The sequence below is a fragment of the Centruroides sculpturatus genome, unplaced genomic scaffold (genome assembly GCF_000671375.1).
Source record: "Centruroides sculpturatus isolate CEXI.00-Female unplaced genomic scaffold, Cexi_2.0 scaffold149, whole genome shotgun sequence".
Lineage (NCBI taxonomy): Eukaryota > Metazoa > Arthropoda > Arachnida > Scorpiones > Buthidae > Centruroides > Centruroides sculpturatus.
The window spans coordinates 388,520-405,678 of record NW_019384406.1 but is presented as its reverse complement, the minus strand read 5'-3'; the positions used below and the strand labels follow the sequence as shown (position 1 = coordinate 405,678).

The following is a 17,159-nucleotide window of genomic DNA, read 5'->3' as shown; positions in this document are numbered from 1 at the left end:
TTCAAACCTTCAAAGCCGAGATCATGTGCTAGATCCAAAATGTTTTGCCTGATTTCAGGAAGGAAATTAACTTCTGCATCAGTACTTTTTACACATTCTGGCCATATTTTTTTCCAAACATGGTTCATTGTTGTTAATTTTAATTCCTTCCATGATTTACTGATGCTGTCAACAGCATCCTTGATGTTATAAATATGTACATAAAACACTCACAGACAAGTCTAAACCAGCCGCTTTATGAGCACACACTGAATAATGCTCGTAAACAAGAGAAAATAGAAAAGTGTGTGCATCGAGATTGCGCTTGCCCAAGATTGGCAACATGTAGATATATCGACATCGAAAAAAGTTTTTTTTTGCCGTTATAGCGAAACATTTTAGGCCGTAAATCGAAAACGTGCCTTAATTGAAGAGGGCCGTTATAGCGAAATGCCGTATAAAGAGCGGCCGTATAGCGAGGTATGGGTGTAATTGCCTTTTACCAAATTCATCTTTATTGTGTTATCTTTACATAATAAGTCCTTTGAGCATTTTATATGTTTTAGTGTTACTAAACATAAATTATTTTGGTAAACAACTGAATAATCTTTGTTAGTTTATTATTATAGAGAATAATTTGATAATGTATTGTTATAGAAATTATAAAAATGTTTAAAATGTAGTATTTATTGTAGTTTATATCATTCTTGGAACTAAACTAGAAAATTAGAACTAAAAGACAATTTTAAAACAGATGATTTTTCAATTTAAGAACTAGTATTTTAAATTATTAAATAATAAAATGTAAAAAAAATATACAAAACTGTAGGCAACAAAGTTTCGGATACTGATCAATAAAATAATAAAATGAGCATAAAATGAAGTCGTAAAATTATATAGCTAGTTTTTGTTACTGATTCTTTGAAATATTCTTTCTGGTATTTTGCTAATCATTTCAGATGCCAAATATCTCTCTATTAACAGTTTGATAATATTTATAAATCATCATATCATAAATTCTGTGCTAATAAAACTAGTAAAGTTTACTTTTTTCTATTTATAATTATCTTTCTGTCCCATTCTTTATTCATCTATTTCAGGAGATTTTATTGGACTTCAGTTATTGGTAATCACATGTGAGTTTTCCTAATTTTTCTTCTTAAAATTTGATTGAGTTTAATTCTTTTTAATTAATTAAAGACAGTACCAAAGATTTTAGGGAATTGAATTATTCAATCAATATTTCTAACATTATTTTTAATAAAATTGAAATAAATTTGAAAAAGGAACACATGTTGCTACATCTTTGTTAGAATACGTTTTGTCATGTAAAAAAATCAAAATAAGTTTAGTTCATAATGGTGATTTTTTTTTACTAATAACAATTAGATTTAAATTGATAACTTTTGATTAAAATAAAATTATTAAAACATAATCAGGATCTGAATCATGTCTGTAGAATAATATTCCACTGCAGTCATTATTTTACCAATTATCCAGTATTTTGTCAACAGCATTAGCTTTAATTATTATTATTACTGGCCATCTGCAATATGTCCAATATTTGAACTTGTCCATTCTTTCAGTAAGTTTTGTAACAGTTTTTAGCTGTTTTATTTACATAATTGAAGTGTTGTGTTATTAGTTTTCCCATAATCTGTATTTAAATATTTGCATATGTTTGCTTATTATAGTATTTTTTATAACAATTAAGAAATAAAGACATTAATTGACATTTAAACCTTTTGTAAATATTTAAATTTTAAAAGATTATTATTAAATCATTACATCGTTGGCAGAAATTTTGTGTAAATTTATATGTTCTTGTTAAAATATTTAATTGTGTTATGACTTATAAATTTATATTTAATATTTCAGAGATTACATGGACCGATTCCTGGATGAACAAGAGAATCCATCCACACACAGAGACCGCTCATCCAGTCCAAGCATGCATTCCTTAATGTTTGGTGACAGTAAGAAACAACAATGTGTGCGTTCATCTACCTCAAGCCCAACTGTTAACCATTCAAAACTCGATACATTTACAGATATTAATTCACAAGGCGAATCGCTACATCCCACAGAAGCGGTTCCCTTCATTAGTGATATAGGATACTCTCTCATCGATAGAGATGCGCGTATGAGATCTATAGATGGCAGAAATTATCCCGAATCTAGAGAAACTGTACAAGATTCTAGTAGGGAATTTGTGAACGGTGCATCAAATATGATGGACAATGATAAGACGCATGATTTACAAAACATTCATCACGTAGAATCATTGACAAATGTCGACAAAAACTCTTCATGCAATCCTCCTACAGACATCGTCAATTGCACGCATCATCCGACAGAAGTATCTAGATACAGAGAATCGAGATCGGACAATCAAAGGTTTGAATCGTTACGTGAAGAAGTAGCCTCTATGGAATGAATCGTAGCTTTAAACAAAGAACATAAATGTACATTCTAGTGATTTTATATAACAAACAGATTAGAAGACATGGCAACGAAACCTGTTATGCTGTTAATAAAAAATACCAGTAAGTGTTTGGATGGACTATCAGAGAAGAAAAAACATTCAATCAGAAAATCATGTATTCATTTCAATTTTTATCACTCATGCTCATCTGGTATCCAGATGTTTCCCCCTTTTAATTTTCACCTCATACTAATGCTATGTCAACAATTCATTGTGAAATTTACATGTAATTTACTTTGTCTTAACATAATTGCACACAATTAACAATGAGTTTTTATTGTTACCATTATGAAATGTAAGTAAATTGATCATGTATTTAGTCACATTGATTTAGAAATATGCCTTTACCAATTTATCTAATATCAGTGACATTTATATTTTTAATTGGTTGAGTAATCGGTCATTTATCAATGTATTATTAATTGCATTTATCATTTTTCTCGGATATTTTTAAGAATTTTTGTTTGTACAGTCGATATAAATCTGTCTGCGCACATTTCACACTGTATTTTTAAAGGACTTTGTAAATCCATCCACATGTACAACATATTCTCATTTTCATTGTCATCAAAAAATTTAGTTTAGAAAGGTCCATTTTCATTTATGTTGTTCATATTATGTATTCTTAGAATCCTATGTTATATCTCGACCTAGAACAGATAAAATGAAGAAATAAAAATTGCTGGGCTGTTGTTAAAGTACTTTTGTTTTATTCTGGATTTTAAAAACTATCTTCTGAAGTAAAAGTTGAATATCAAAAAATTAAATTAGCCAAATTTTAATTTTTACACATACACTATATTAGTTTAATTAATGTAGTGTGCATCTAACAATAACTAAAATAATTAAATCGTTGAAAGAAAATTATTACATAATTTAGTATTTTTGTTTTTTGATTAAATCTGAATAATGAATATTCAAAATATTTCAGTGTAAATATAATAATATTTGGTTTAAATCTTATCATATTACTTCAATATTACTGAAACGACCGGCAATGTAAAAATTGTTATAGAAGAAAATAAGGTGAAGGGATTTACTGAAAAGATCATTTTTCAAATATTTCAATCCAAATCAAAAATGACATCTCATTTTACAAAACTATTCTGTCAATATTTAAAACTTTTAAATATATATATTTAAATCCTGATGTGGAGAGAATTTCTTCCGTTCTTGTTTTACCAGATTAAGAAATATACGAAATTTCATTCATTTTCTATTTGTATGGTAAAACTATTTTTAACTTTACGAATTTATTCTCGAATCTGTAATGTGCAATCTTCACATTTTTGTCAGTGTAGGTATATTACGTTTATACAATGACAAATATATTTTCTTAATCTCACTCAGATTGACCGAAATATTGTAAAAGAATATCATCAAACCAAATTCAACATACGGGTAATTTTAATTGTGTATATCAAACAAGTTACACTTCATAATGGAAAACAGGATTAAGAAAAATTTAGATATATATGTATATATATACCTCAAAGACAATATCTGTGGGAATCCAAAAACGGAAACTCCTGACGTGTAAAAAGTAAAAAACAAATATTTAAAAACAGAAAATACAGTCTAAATCACGTAGACATCGAGAGCCAACTCTGTAGAATAGCACCTTTTCCATACTTTCAACCTTTTTATTTTTTTGTTTTTTAACAGGAAGATTCGGGTAAGGATCGTTGGCCTATCCACGTCACCGATTTTTTTAACGTGTTGTTACTATTGGTAGGCTGGTTTTCTGCAGTAGTAGTAGTTGGCGGTGTTGCCTCCGACTGTTCCGTGTTACTAGAACCACTACTGTCGCTTCCAAGAACGCACCAGTCGTTATCTGTAGGCCAAGATAATGGGAAAAAAGGCGTTAATTTTATCTTAAATAAAAACGGAGAAAGAGAAACGATCCGTCATAAATTTGGAGCTGAAAATATGGACGAATAATGTAGTGACTTTTTTAAAGTATTTAACTGGTCAAAAAAGTTAAATACCTCTCTTTGTCGGCCAAATTTCCAATAAATATCTGAATACATCAATGGGTTGCTTTAACTCGGCTACAGGAGTACCGGTTTCTGTATGACACATTACTATTGGACCAAAACACACAGCTAAATTTTGGGAAGTCATTTTATTCCTGTCACTATGACACGTTATTAATTTTAAATGGTGCAGAAGGAACAACACAGTGAACTGAAAGGAAAAAATATATATATATATTTATATATCCTGCTGAAAATTAGATTTAAAACTTATTTTAAAAAGGCTATAAAGCTTTTCGATTTTTTTTCGTTAATCGCTCTTAATTCGAAGAGTCGTTCGATTTATGGAATCGTATTCAATAATGTGTTATCCGTTACTATGGAAACTCCCCACTCTCTCGTTTTGACAAACAAATCGAAGTGGAAGCTTTGCAGTTCACAATTGGTACAGGCTCGGTTTATATAAAACACATTTTCTCCTCAACGCTTTTCGCGCTAAGTTTTTTTAATAAATCGTTTAGCATCTTCCCATGCAATTCGTTCTACTTGTAAAAAGAAAACTCGAAAACATTTTAAAGAACTATAAAAGAAGAAATACAGCGCAGTATCGTATTACTCGCATCGGTCGCGAGGTTACTAATTCAAATTTACGAGTGCAGAAATATTTTTAAAAATGAACGTAAATGGAATTTAAAAAACAGAAGAGGATAACTTACCCGGTTAATTTTCGGTAAGCATTCGAGTATACTGAACATTAACTTAGCATTACCCTCAGGATCGTCCGGTAGGCAAACGCTAAATCCATCTACCAACATGTCGAACAATCCTTTAGTGAAAAGTGGTTCTGGAAGCTCCCTTAAATAGTCTTTGAGTAAACCTGGAATTAGTAAAATTGAAAGCGTCAGTGCAGTTGGTGAAAAGAAGGAAATAAGAAACCTAAAAAAGCTGTCGTCACGAATTGCGTAAGCCTCTATGTACCGTTTCTTAAACAAAGCATGGTGTAAGCTTAGTGTTATTCCCGAGATGGTCCACAGGATGACCTATAATCCAAACTCGTTACACGTAGTTACAAGAAGATTACTGTCGCTTTTCAGACCTTACATTTCTTTCAGTCCTTGGCTTGTAACCACAATCAGTAGTGAAACGGTAAAGGTCAACGACCTGTGTAGAGTTTCGCAGATCGATCTATCTCTATATAAGGACAACTGCCGCTGCTTGTTGAATCGAATGAGCATCGGAAAAGAATGAAAACGCTAACTCGTTGAGATAATTGTTTTAGTCAAATTTTAATGAAGATGGTTCATTAATAACCTCGAGATATTTTGATTTAGATAGGAGAGAGCAAACAGAGAATACTTGTATTATATTACTACTTTAATCGACTAGATACTTTTGCTTTATTCGTCCCTATAAAAATTACTCGTTTCGCCTTAAGACAAGCAGCTACGGTAATGACACGTGACTTGGCTCCAAACGGAACTACCGTGGCTCCGTGGGTAAATACTTAGCTTTAATGCTAATATTTACATTGCACCGTATAAAAATACTTCCAATATTTATCATTGATTGAAAGTATTTCTTGGAAATTTTGAAATAATATTGACAGGCAATGTGCTATTCTGTAATCAAACGCCTTGGAGGAACAGAAAATGTTTGTGTCGAGGACTTGTTACGCAGGCATATTGGTAAATGTGCTTAAATCTAATTATAATCCTATCGATCCTTAAACAATTAGAACGAGTGTAACATATTTAGCTGATCCGGAATAAGTTATCTTCGTCATTGCGAGAATTTTCCTTTTTAAATCTTAAAACAGATTAGAAAAAAACAATGATATTTAGCCTATATTTCTTCGATATTGAGTCTAACAAAATATAATTAGTCATACTTACTTGTAACGACATTGATGTCTGGTACATGTTCCACTGATAAATCAACGTTCTTGGAATTTCTTTCGAACGCCTCTCGCAACATCTTCTTTCTAACATCCGAACCACAGAGTCTATAAATACCAACAATATCGAGTCCTCTCTTCTCCACTTCTTCCACGCACCTCTTGACGATTCGTGGCACAGCATATCCTGAGTTTTCACGAATAACCACAGTTTCTAAGTCTACTCCGAACAGAGCAGTGTCAGACATTACAGGTAAACGTTGGAAAGTCTGCCTCGGATCGCGATAGCGCAACTTTACGTATAAGGTTCCACGTGGTTCCATTTTCAGAGCCAGACTGTGTACCGGTGATTCACGGAGAATAGTTAACAGATGTATTGTACCCTTATAGCAGAGTTTGTGCCGAAATTGAGGATCCCAACTATACAGCAAGAATGATAGTTCCATACTATCTACTATATCTAACTCGAAAACCTCATCCCAATCGAAGCTATGCTCGCCCGTGCGAACTACAGTTCGTGCTTTGTGTACACGATCACATTCAATGACGCAGTACAGATCACGGAAATGATCGCTGTGACTAGTGGGTCGCAAACCTCTTCCAGCAACCAGGTGAATCCACAAGAGACCGCTGAAACCACCGTTCTGTAAAACCGTTTCCGAGTCCTTTTCGGGACGATACTTGACGTAGTCCCTGGGATTTAGTGTTAGAAGTTGTAATTTATCTTCTGATGGTTTAACTGGTGTAGGATTTGGCACTTGACGTATGTATTCAAGTGCTAGTGGCTGTAGTCCACTCTTATCTGTATTTTCAGCTGCTGCCCTGAGAAATGGTCGCCTGGGGTACATCATCAGTGGTTGGATTCCTCTCTGCTCGTCCTGTAACGAAGTTAAAATCGTCATAAAGTGAGCAGATAGGGTTAAGCTAATCCGGTTAGAGAAATAAGATTTCCATTCTCTTAGCCGGATAAACAAAATTTCGCAAAATCCACGTGACTAGTAATGAATACTCGAGCGGCCCGACCGTGTTTGGATAATGATTTCCCATTTCGGAGTTGTCGGTGTAGAGTGTCTGTATTTGCCACACTCATTTATCATTCGTAGAAGGGCTGGAAACACGGTCGGTTTTTCTCTCCTAGACGAAGCTTCCCTTCTATTGCTAATGAATGTTTGACACTCACACTTGAAAAAACGATGAACAAAACTGAAATAATTCTCCCCTTCCGCAATATTGATTTTTTAAGAAATTTTTATATTAAATAAAGGAAATTAATTAATGTGGAAGTTCAAGATTCAAGTATATTAGTTCATGCAAACTTGATTGTTTTGAGAGGAATATAAAAAGGATAGTCTGTAATAGAAGAATAGGATTATCAATCACAGGTAAGATAAAATCAGGTAGGTTAGAAAGGTGAAGTTTTGTAGCAATCCTCTTCAATGCAGTTTATGTGCTGCAGCGTGTGATGTAGTATTGCTTAGTATTTAATATTCTGTCTGTGATCTTTCAATTTTTATACAAAGTTTGAATGCGAAAGTTAACATTTTGTTCCAATTTTGATATTGCAAGGGGTTAAATGTTAACCTCTAAAGTATATTTTTTGGCCAAGAAAAGGATAATTTGAACACTTTATCAAATGTTGTGGAAAATCTGGAAGAATATCTGGAAGTTAACGTTCTCAATTAAGCCAAACGGGCTCTTTGCGTGTCTCGATTACATTATCAATGTCATAACCGTCATTTTTTGGCAAACTTCCTAATAGATCACTACTAGTCGAGAGCATTTAATAGAGGTAATCAATGAATTAATGTCAATATGAAGATCGGGGGATTTGCCAGGCGAGTATGCTTTGCATGTTAAGTTTACACGTCTGATGAAAGTTTTTAGAAATTGTGACCTTCCTCTTTTCAAATGATATGATGAGAATGGGAGACTTACCTGTCTCAGTGTGTCCAACAGACTTTCTGCACTGTGGGCCACCCGAGGTAAAGTTGTATGACGCACTCCTTGGGCTCGTCTCACCTTTTCGTAAATAGCTGATGTGGAAGGTGCACGATTTAGCCAAGCTCTATAATCGGCAGGGCAAGTAACAGGAGGGGATGGACCCCGTCGTCCTGTGCCAAAGATACATTAAAGGTAGGTTTTTTGCTGTTTTGTTCGCTATAAAATTTTGGGGATGCCATTCGCAATATATCTTTTCTGGCAGGATACAGGAATAGGAACATGGCAGAGGATTGGTTTTTAAATGAAACAGTTGGGGGAAAGGGAGGTAGACAGTAAATGAAAGAGAACAAACAAGGAGAATGCAGACAGAAGAACAAGCAATTGTGTTGTAAGCAAAGCGACATACTAAAAAATTAATGAAGATGTTCTTGGATTTTCCAAGTGAATCACTACTACAAAATTAATAACGTCTTCTACATAATTTTTGTAGCGGAGCATTTTTTCTTCTCAAGGACACCTATTGTTAACGTTTTGCAACCGAACATTCAAAAACTGAATAAAAAATTTATTAAAAGTACGGAAAATTCAACAATAGTAGTTTAATCTTTAAGAAAACTACCTCCAGCGACCATCTTAACTTTCGGAATTTAAAACAACTTCAATATAAAATAAAATTTATTATCATAATAATTAAAATTTTCGTTTTATTTCGTGAACAAACTCGACATCTGTTAGAAGTTTTTGGAAGATCGATCTACAAACAACTTAGTTATGAAAATTTACTATGTCTGAATTAAGTGAATTATTAGCTGCAATTATGCAATGAATGCATAATGAGCATCAGTCTCGTGTTTCCTAAACTTTTAACGCGGGACTAATAACACAAATGTACTCTAGAGATGGTCACATCATAAAAACCTTTGCCTGAAGCAGGAGGAACGTAGATATCTCCAACCAGTTCTACTAATAGGATCGATGAGTACCGAGCGGAATGACTTGTGGAAGTGCAGTAGACTTATCAATAGTGCTACCTCTTTTGTAATAAGTTACTCGAAGCTTTATGCGTAGAAAAAGTCTACCGAAACAAACTACGAAAGCTAGGATCCTCAGTCAACTTCCTGTCAGTTGGAATTAAAAGATAATTGGTACACTTCTTCTTTTAGTGGTTTATATATACATATATTGTTTCTGTTTAATTTTTGATTTGAAAAAATTAAATTGAATAATAAGATAAAAACTCTTGTGCTTTAAGCTGCCGAAATTGCGGAAAACTCCGCTCATTGTATAGAATTTGGTTATCGATCTTCTGGTTGAGAGACACGATTTTGGTTGTCCCTCGATCAATCTCGTATCGATCCAATTAAAGAGATATTGGAAAATCCTGCGAAATTAATTTTAAAATCAATGGAGGATTATCTGAAATTATATTTCAAAATAAATCCATCCGTTTTTAAATCCGAATTTTAATTAAAACAATAAAAAAATAAATTAAAAAATAGTCGTTTCAAATAGAGAATTTATTTTGGCAAGATAATAACGAGTAATTTAATCGAAAACAAGAAACTCAGCAGGCATTAACTGCCAGCAGTTTTATCTTAATTAATTAGCAGATGCAACTTTCTCTCATAAACACGCCAATGTAACTGTTAAAAAAGGAGAGTGAATTACCAAGATGAATTGTTAATTATTGTAGAGCATCAATTAGTATCAAAAGAAAAACGAAATCGGATGTGACTTTTCTCTGTACGGTTGCTATTGTTTCTCGAAAATGCAATAGGCGAGAATCTAATGAATTCGCCAAAGCTTCGGTTGTTATGAAGGGAGAGACTTAATCCATGCAAAACTACCTGGCAAGGGCAGGATGTAGAGGATAGTGAGGATGACAAGCATGGTGTAGCTATGCATAAGGAAAGAAGGTAAAGAAATGCGATACCCGTTCAAAACTCACGTTATTACTTTCTACTATGAATATGTAAATATTGACTCACCAATTCCTCTCCTGTCCGGTTTGGTTGCTGGAAGCTCTGGTGCAGAGAGAGCGCCGTCACTATCATCCTGAGAATCATAAGGCAGTAGGTGTTTTTCGAATCGCACAGCTTGTTGAGGACGACGATAAATTTGGTCTGTAGTGCGTACACGTGGCAGTGAATTGCTTCGAAGTTGTCCGTAGCCTCTGGGTATGATTGGCATACCGAACTGTTGTTGTTGATGTGGTATAGTTTGAGACTGGCGAGTCATAACGTCTCGAACCGGTCCCGATTGGACTTCGGTATCCGAAGCACTGTCTTGAGGTATTCTTCTACGCAAAGCAGCCATGGATTGTGACAACTCGTCGTAACGTCTCAATCGACCTCTCGGTTGCATAGTTGCCGACACACCTACGTTATGACGTATACCGAATGAAGAATATTTATCGTAATTATCGTGAGCGACTGTCGAAATCCTTTGTTCACTTTCTGTGCGCAATAAACGTGTAGTTCTGCCCAGAGTTGCAGTTTGTTCGTCCCAGTAGACATTCCTACGATCGAGTCTCGGAAACTGTATGTGTGTGTGCGAAGAAGGAAACATAGATCTGCGCCCTTCCTGTGGAGGCATCGCGTGAAAAGTGTGAATCTGCTCTGCCAGTGATTCTAATGTCTTAGGGTATTTCTGCTGGCTAAACGGCTGTCGTGTAATTATTCGGGATTCCGCAGTCCTAGGCCATGTTCTCTCATCCCCTGCTCTTATATCTTCCACCAATTTGGGCACACGCCCACCTGCGGGCATTGCCGCAGGTTGGGAGTTATAATAGAGCATTCTGTCGTCCGAATGACGTGGTTCTAAAGTGATGCACATCGGTGACATATCACTCGGCAATCCTTTGACTCTAGCTCTCAACAGCATACCATTCTCATGATTATTCCCATAATCATCCATTGTATCTTCTTCCATTCCTTTCTTCACTACGACTATGGGAGGTCGTGCTTCTTCATCGCGTTGTTTGGCAAGTTTAGTGATAGGTTTTCCACCGCATATCCTCGATCTGATAGTCAGCACCAATCTTCTGGGTATGGACATGATGATGACCACGTCGTCCAAACTGACGTGTCTGACGTCCACCAGATTTACCGCCAAAATCTCATCTCCAACTTTCAATAAACCGCTATTGTAAACGGCGCTCTCCAAAGCGATTCTCGAAATGAAGACCCCTTCTTCGCTCGTCTCCCCTTCTCTAATGTAAAGTCCCAAAGTTTGTCCTGGTCTTTTTATAATTTCTACGAATTGTACCACGTGGATGCTGTCGGCATTTCTTACGTAGTTCCGACAGGCCTCCACCCCTGCTTTGCCCAATGTGTTGGGATCTAGTAGACGAATGATCATATCGCCGCGTTTCTCTACAGTTTCTAAATTGGCCGCTGTTGTGGGATCGTATTGATTCTCTATTGCTTCTATCTGTCGAAATATCTCTGTCGTTATCCCGCTCACCTTACGAAAATCGCTCTGGATAACCATTTCTGGTACTTGGCCGTGTTGAATTTTCGGACGGGAAGGACCAGCCCTTCGACTGGTCTCTTCCGAAACTTGATAATCTGTTGCCTCTCTTGTTTCCTGCAACAAAAATAAAATAATTGGTTTCTGTTTACTTTTCCATTAAAAAAGAACAACAGTATTTTCACTTCGTATTCATACTATCGTGATATCTTACAAACTAACTTTTACTTTTAAATTTGCATATCAATAGGTCATTCTAGTTACTTTCACATTTGGCCAAAAACTAAATGGGATGAAGTCACGTTATAATAACAATCTCGATTGTAAGGCAACTTAACCAATTTACCTCAGGAAAGTTAAAATTCTATTATAGCCTATCTCCACTAGTAACATTTTTTATCTGTACAACTTCCACTCTTTATGATCTCATTTTTAATTCCAAACAATTCTTTCGAAATTATTACTTTATTTTCGTCATAAAAACTATAAATAGATAAGCTTTTTTTCTTTTTAACGTTGTTTTTTGCCATAAATCTCTTTGTGGTAACAAACAATATCACGATTCCTTATATTACTTCGACCCTATGTTATTCTGCTATCATATCTATCTATACCTGTTATTACATACAAGATGAAATATATCATTGTTGTTTCCTCTAAATTCAATGACTTTAACTCAATTGAATTGGTTATTTCTTCGTCAAAATCATCGATAAACGTTACTTGAAAAAAATGTAATTTCTATGTGTATTCCTTTTCTTCTCTCCGTTATAAAATTATCGAAGAAAACAAAATTAAAAAAAAACAAAATAGACAAATCAATAAAATAATATCTTAATTATCGAAAAGAATTTTCAAAATCAGTAATCGGTTAGTGGCATACGCTTTCAGAATGTCATTTTTTAACCTTATAATTATCGGCTTCATTATTTAATGAATTGTAAAATTCCAAATTTACCATTTTATGAAGTGTAATAAATTTATTTACTCGATTTTATTTTTATGAAGTCTGCTGTTTACAAGAGTAACTTTAAATGAGCGGGAAAACATTCCAGTTTAGTGTCATATTTTATTCGATAGTGTAAAAAGAAGATACTCCTGGGAGCGTGAAAAACGGCAAAATGTGATAAGCACGGACAAGGAATAAATGGTTTTTGAATGGATGGAAGTTAAAAAGTTTTTACTTGACCTTTCTTTGGTATCACTATTCTTAAGAAAGATGTATTGATAAAAATTCTCCCTTCTGTATTTTTAAATTAACACACAAAAAACATCCATGTTGAAAAAGCAAAATATAATTTAGCAATCATTTTTAAATTGAAGCATTCACTTTTTAATTTCTATCCATTGAAAACCAATTATTCTTCACCTTAATTTTTCCATAAATATTCTGTTTATCGCTTTTAAAGAAAAAAAAAATATATANACAAAAATTTTTGGGAAAACATTTTATTGCCAAAAATTTTAATTTTTTATAAAATTGAGAAAAATAAAAATATCCCTGTGAAGAAGCCAGTCAAAAAGAGTCACAAAATTAACAGGTTTCTCTGCAAATACGTAGATTTCTGTAAGATTTCTACAGAAGTTTCTGCAATATTACGATTATTCATAAATTGTTCTTCAAATTATAAAGAATTTAGAATCTTGTATTCAAAATAAAATTACTACTTGCATTTATAAAAAAATTATACATGCTAATTATAAAAAATCAACATAACAATAGCTTTATAACGAAAATATGTATAAATTTTAAAAAATCAAACATCCACATCTGATAATCTGTAATCGAAATACACCACAGAATTAAAAAGAATATTTTGTGAATCATAATAATAAGCACTTCTGTGTTCACAACAACCGGAAATCTCACAATTACGAACCTATTATCTGCTGGTTATTAGCTAAACAAGTCACACGATAATTCCACTAATTATAAAATTATTCGTCGTGTATTTAACTAGAAATTAATTATAATTAATCGAAGTTTTGTTCTTCTAGCGTGTTAATTTAATTTTTTCCATTCATATATAAATCGAAAACAACATCGGCAGTCCCTTTTTTATAGCAGGAGGAATCATGAATCGAATCCAGTTAGAAATTTCAACATATTATTAATATTTTTCACTTCATTTCACCCATTTTGATGAATCTAGCTGTAGAAAATAAAATACAAAATAAAGCAAAATATCCAGCCTTAATAAGCTGAAAATCTCAGTAATTTGTATCTAATCCAATTATTTAAAAAAAAAATAAACGTACGAAGTAAGAATTTTAATAATAGATTATTCATCAAAAGTCTTATCAAAATTTTGGACGAGGAACTTGCAAATAAGGTAAAAAACATATAAAGTATTTTTGATTATTTTGATGTTGTTTAAGTGAATAATGAATAATTCATCTACTAAAATATTTTCCTTTTAAATCTTGCAAAAATTCAATTTTTTAAAACTAATAATTGAGAAAAGTATTAAAACAATTTTACTATTTAAATTTTAATATGTTTACTTAAAATCAAATTATCAAAATTTTCAATTAACTGAATTATTCAAGTTTAAATTGATATGCGCAAAATAAGATTATTCATTTTAATATTTATTATTAATTTATACAAATAAACAATTTAGGAAAGACAAATGATTGAGAACGTTATTAAATTTATAACTATCTGCATAATTTAATAATGCAAACTAACAAAATAAAGTTTTAAAATCTTATTGGTCAATTTTTATTACATAGTTCATGATTGCACAATTTAAAAATTTTTTTAAATTTTATAAAATGCTATTGGATATTTCAATTATTTAAATACTTTTTAGTTTAAAGAATGATTACTCTCATCTTTGGTTAAACAAATTACGTAAATTAAAAATCTGCCTTATTATTATTTCTCCTTTTTTGATGCTTTATTATATTATGCAAAAATAATTGAAGAAATGAAAAAATAAACCGTTTAATTATTAGAATTTTCAAGTAAAATAAAATAAATATCAGTGATTTCATAATTCAAACAAAAAAAAGTCATAATTTTAAATTCTCTGGAAACAATTGAATAATTGAAATGTTCAACATTTTTCCACATTAAAGATATATTTTAAAATTAATCAACAAAATTATACATATAATATAATGGTATTTATTCTCTTAATTTAATTTTCTGTTACTTAATAAAAAAAAAATACAAAAAAAAAAAAATTGTCTAGACAATTGGAAATCCAGACAATGAATTATAAGTATGCCAATATTGACTTTAATTGAAAGTTAATAAATAAATTTAAAGCCGAACAGTATGTTCAAAAATTTATCGAAACGATACAGGAAGTAATAATAAATTATTAAAATGGTAAAGAGAATAGAATTCTATTAATTAAAAGAAAAAATTTAATATATTTTTAAAGTATTTGCTCAAGGTACTGGTACAATTATATTTAACTTTACATTTTCTTCAGTAACAAAAAACAATTTTTCAGACAAACCTCTACCTAATAATATATCTGAACTTGTACATGCCTGAATATGTTAAGGATCCAGATCTAAAACACAAAATTACAATACGTTGTAAATCAGGCAAAATGTAATATATATCCACCATTAATGTGCACGATGTGTCCTTTGTGTTCTATCACGTCAGTAATTGAAAGAATGAATTCCATGATCAATCTTATTGCCTATAAAAATAAAGAATTGCAACAACTAAAGAAAGAAATATGGTTAAGAAAAGCAATTCCAGCAATCATTCTAAACACGACTGAAAAAAAGATTGAAAGACCAAGATAAAAACAAGACAATTATGATTATGAGAGAGAAAAAAATATATAACTTTTTTTGCCATCTTTACGCACACGCTTAAGTAGAATAATAAATATTAAACCAAATTCCATTTATTCAGTCATTAAACTTCATTTCTTTAGGGGTTCTGGATGACGGTTGGTTTGTCGTTAGCAAACAGTATATTCCCTCTCTGCACTGAACGAACAATCTCTACACCACTGACGTTCAGAAGACTTTCAAGTCTCTGGCATACAAAAAACTTTTTTCTGACGTGAAGGGAATACTTCTCCGTTCACAGGAATGTTCACTTTTATGTTGCATACCGAAATTTTACTTTTTGTGGGTTAAAAGATATTTTCTTATAGCTCGTGCAACTCCTCACAATACTTGCCAGTTCATCACAATGCTTCCTATACATTTTTTGCAGCACTTTTAACAAACTCTATTTTGCCATTTTTATTTTATTTATTTTATTTTATCATTTTTTTCCTTTCGTTTTTTTATTTGTATAAATTACATTTATCATAAATATCGTGCAGCTTTACTAAATTTGCGTGTACAAAACAGAGATTATTCCTGCGTGAGCTCACCTACATTGTTTACCAAATGAAACTAGGATTTGTCTAATATACGCGTTATGCCACAATTCGTTTAGTTTGATGGCACGATTTTTCAAAATCCCATAGAAAACGATCATTATCTTATTTTTGTTTCGAAGTAATATAGAAAAAATCCTAATTAAATTATTTTTATACGTATTCGTCCAAAGAGTAGGGTTATATGTGTATTCGTTTTCAGTTGATGCTGAATGGCAAAAAAGAGACTTGTTTCTTACATGGAGCTGGAGTGAATATAAATAAGATGAACTGTTTTCCTTTCTTTAAAACACTTTAAAACTTACAATATTCATAATAAAAACGTTAAAAAATTCAGGTCAAGTCCATACATAAAATTTATGTTTAAAAAAGAACTTAATGTATAAAAAATTAACGTAAAAAATAATAAGTGGCTTCTTAAAAAACATTTTAGAAAAGATTAAAAGTCAATTTGTTGTATTTTATCATTAATTTTTTTTTAATCGCTAAGTAAATTAGCGATAAAATTTCACTAACTTTATTTTTACAATATTGAATAGTAAATTATTTAAAAATTGTGTTAAGTCTAGATTTCAAAATTAAGTTTGAAAACACAATATTAAATATCCCAGAGCGAAAAATCCTATCTAAACATTACCAAATAAAGCTATCATTGATTATTAAATTTACTACCGAAGAAAATAAACCACAGTTATATTAAATTTTCGAAGCAAAATCCCATTCTTTCTGTGCAGATTCTATCCATTCCCCAAGACAATTCACAATTCTAATCCTCAAAATGTCTTCAAAACGTTTACATTCCGATATAACCCATTACTAGATTCCAAATTCGAAAAACTTTCCTTATCCTTATATTAAAAAAATCAACGCTATTCGATATTATTTATTATAAAATTTATTATTAAAATTGATTTAAGCATTTAATTTTATAAAAATTGTGAATCCGAAACTACCTGCAACTGCATCTTTTTTTCTTCTCCTCAATCCATTTACATCCGTCGAAATGCAACATAATTTCTTAAACTAATGGTGTTAACGTGTAATTTTGT

General features: G+C 31.9%; 2 protein-coding genes across 11 annotated transcripts in view; one reads left to right on the top strand and one right to left on the bottom strand.

Annotated features, from left to right (window-relative positions):
* The window catches only part of LOC111618864 (mesoderm induction early response protein 1-like), a 159,711-nt gene extending 156,532 nt beyond the window's left edge, over positions 1–3,179 (top strand). For 9 of the 10 annotated variants that reach the window (XM_023360471.1, XM_023360474.1, XM_023360480.1 and 6 more), the window contains one exon: positions 1,858–3,179. In XM_023360471.1, coding sequence (XP_023216239.1) covers positions 1,858–2,416 — 559 coding nt within the window. In that variant the 3' untranslated portion in view covers positions 2,417–3,179. The remainder of the gene's footprint in view (positions 1–1,857) is intronic. The other variant, XM_023360481.1, reaches the window with a different exon arrangement.
* Positions 3,180–3,853: 674 nt separating this feature from the next.
* The window catches only part of LOC111618861 (rho GTPase-activating protein 100F-like), a 34,729-nt gene continuing 21,423 nt past the window's right edge, over positions 3,854–17,159 (bottom strand). The window contains exons 3-8 of the mRNA XM_023360469.1: positions 10,264–11,863; positions 8,270–8,445; positions 6,333–7,212; positions 5,157–5,317; positions 4,453–4,651; positions 3,854–4,298 (exon numbers count right to left, since the gene is read on the bottom strand). Of these exons, the coding sequence (XP_023216237.1) occupies positions 4,123–4,298; positions 4,453–4,651; positions 5,157–5,317; positions 6,333–7,212; positions 8,270–8,445; positions 10,264–11,863 (3,192 nt within the window). The 3' untranslated portion in view covers positions 3,854–4,122. The remainder of the gene's footprint in view (positions 4,299–4,452; positions 4,652–5,156; positions 5,318–6,332; positions 7,213–8,269; positions 8,446–10,263; positions 11,864–17,159) is intronic.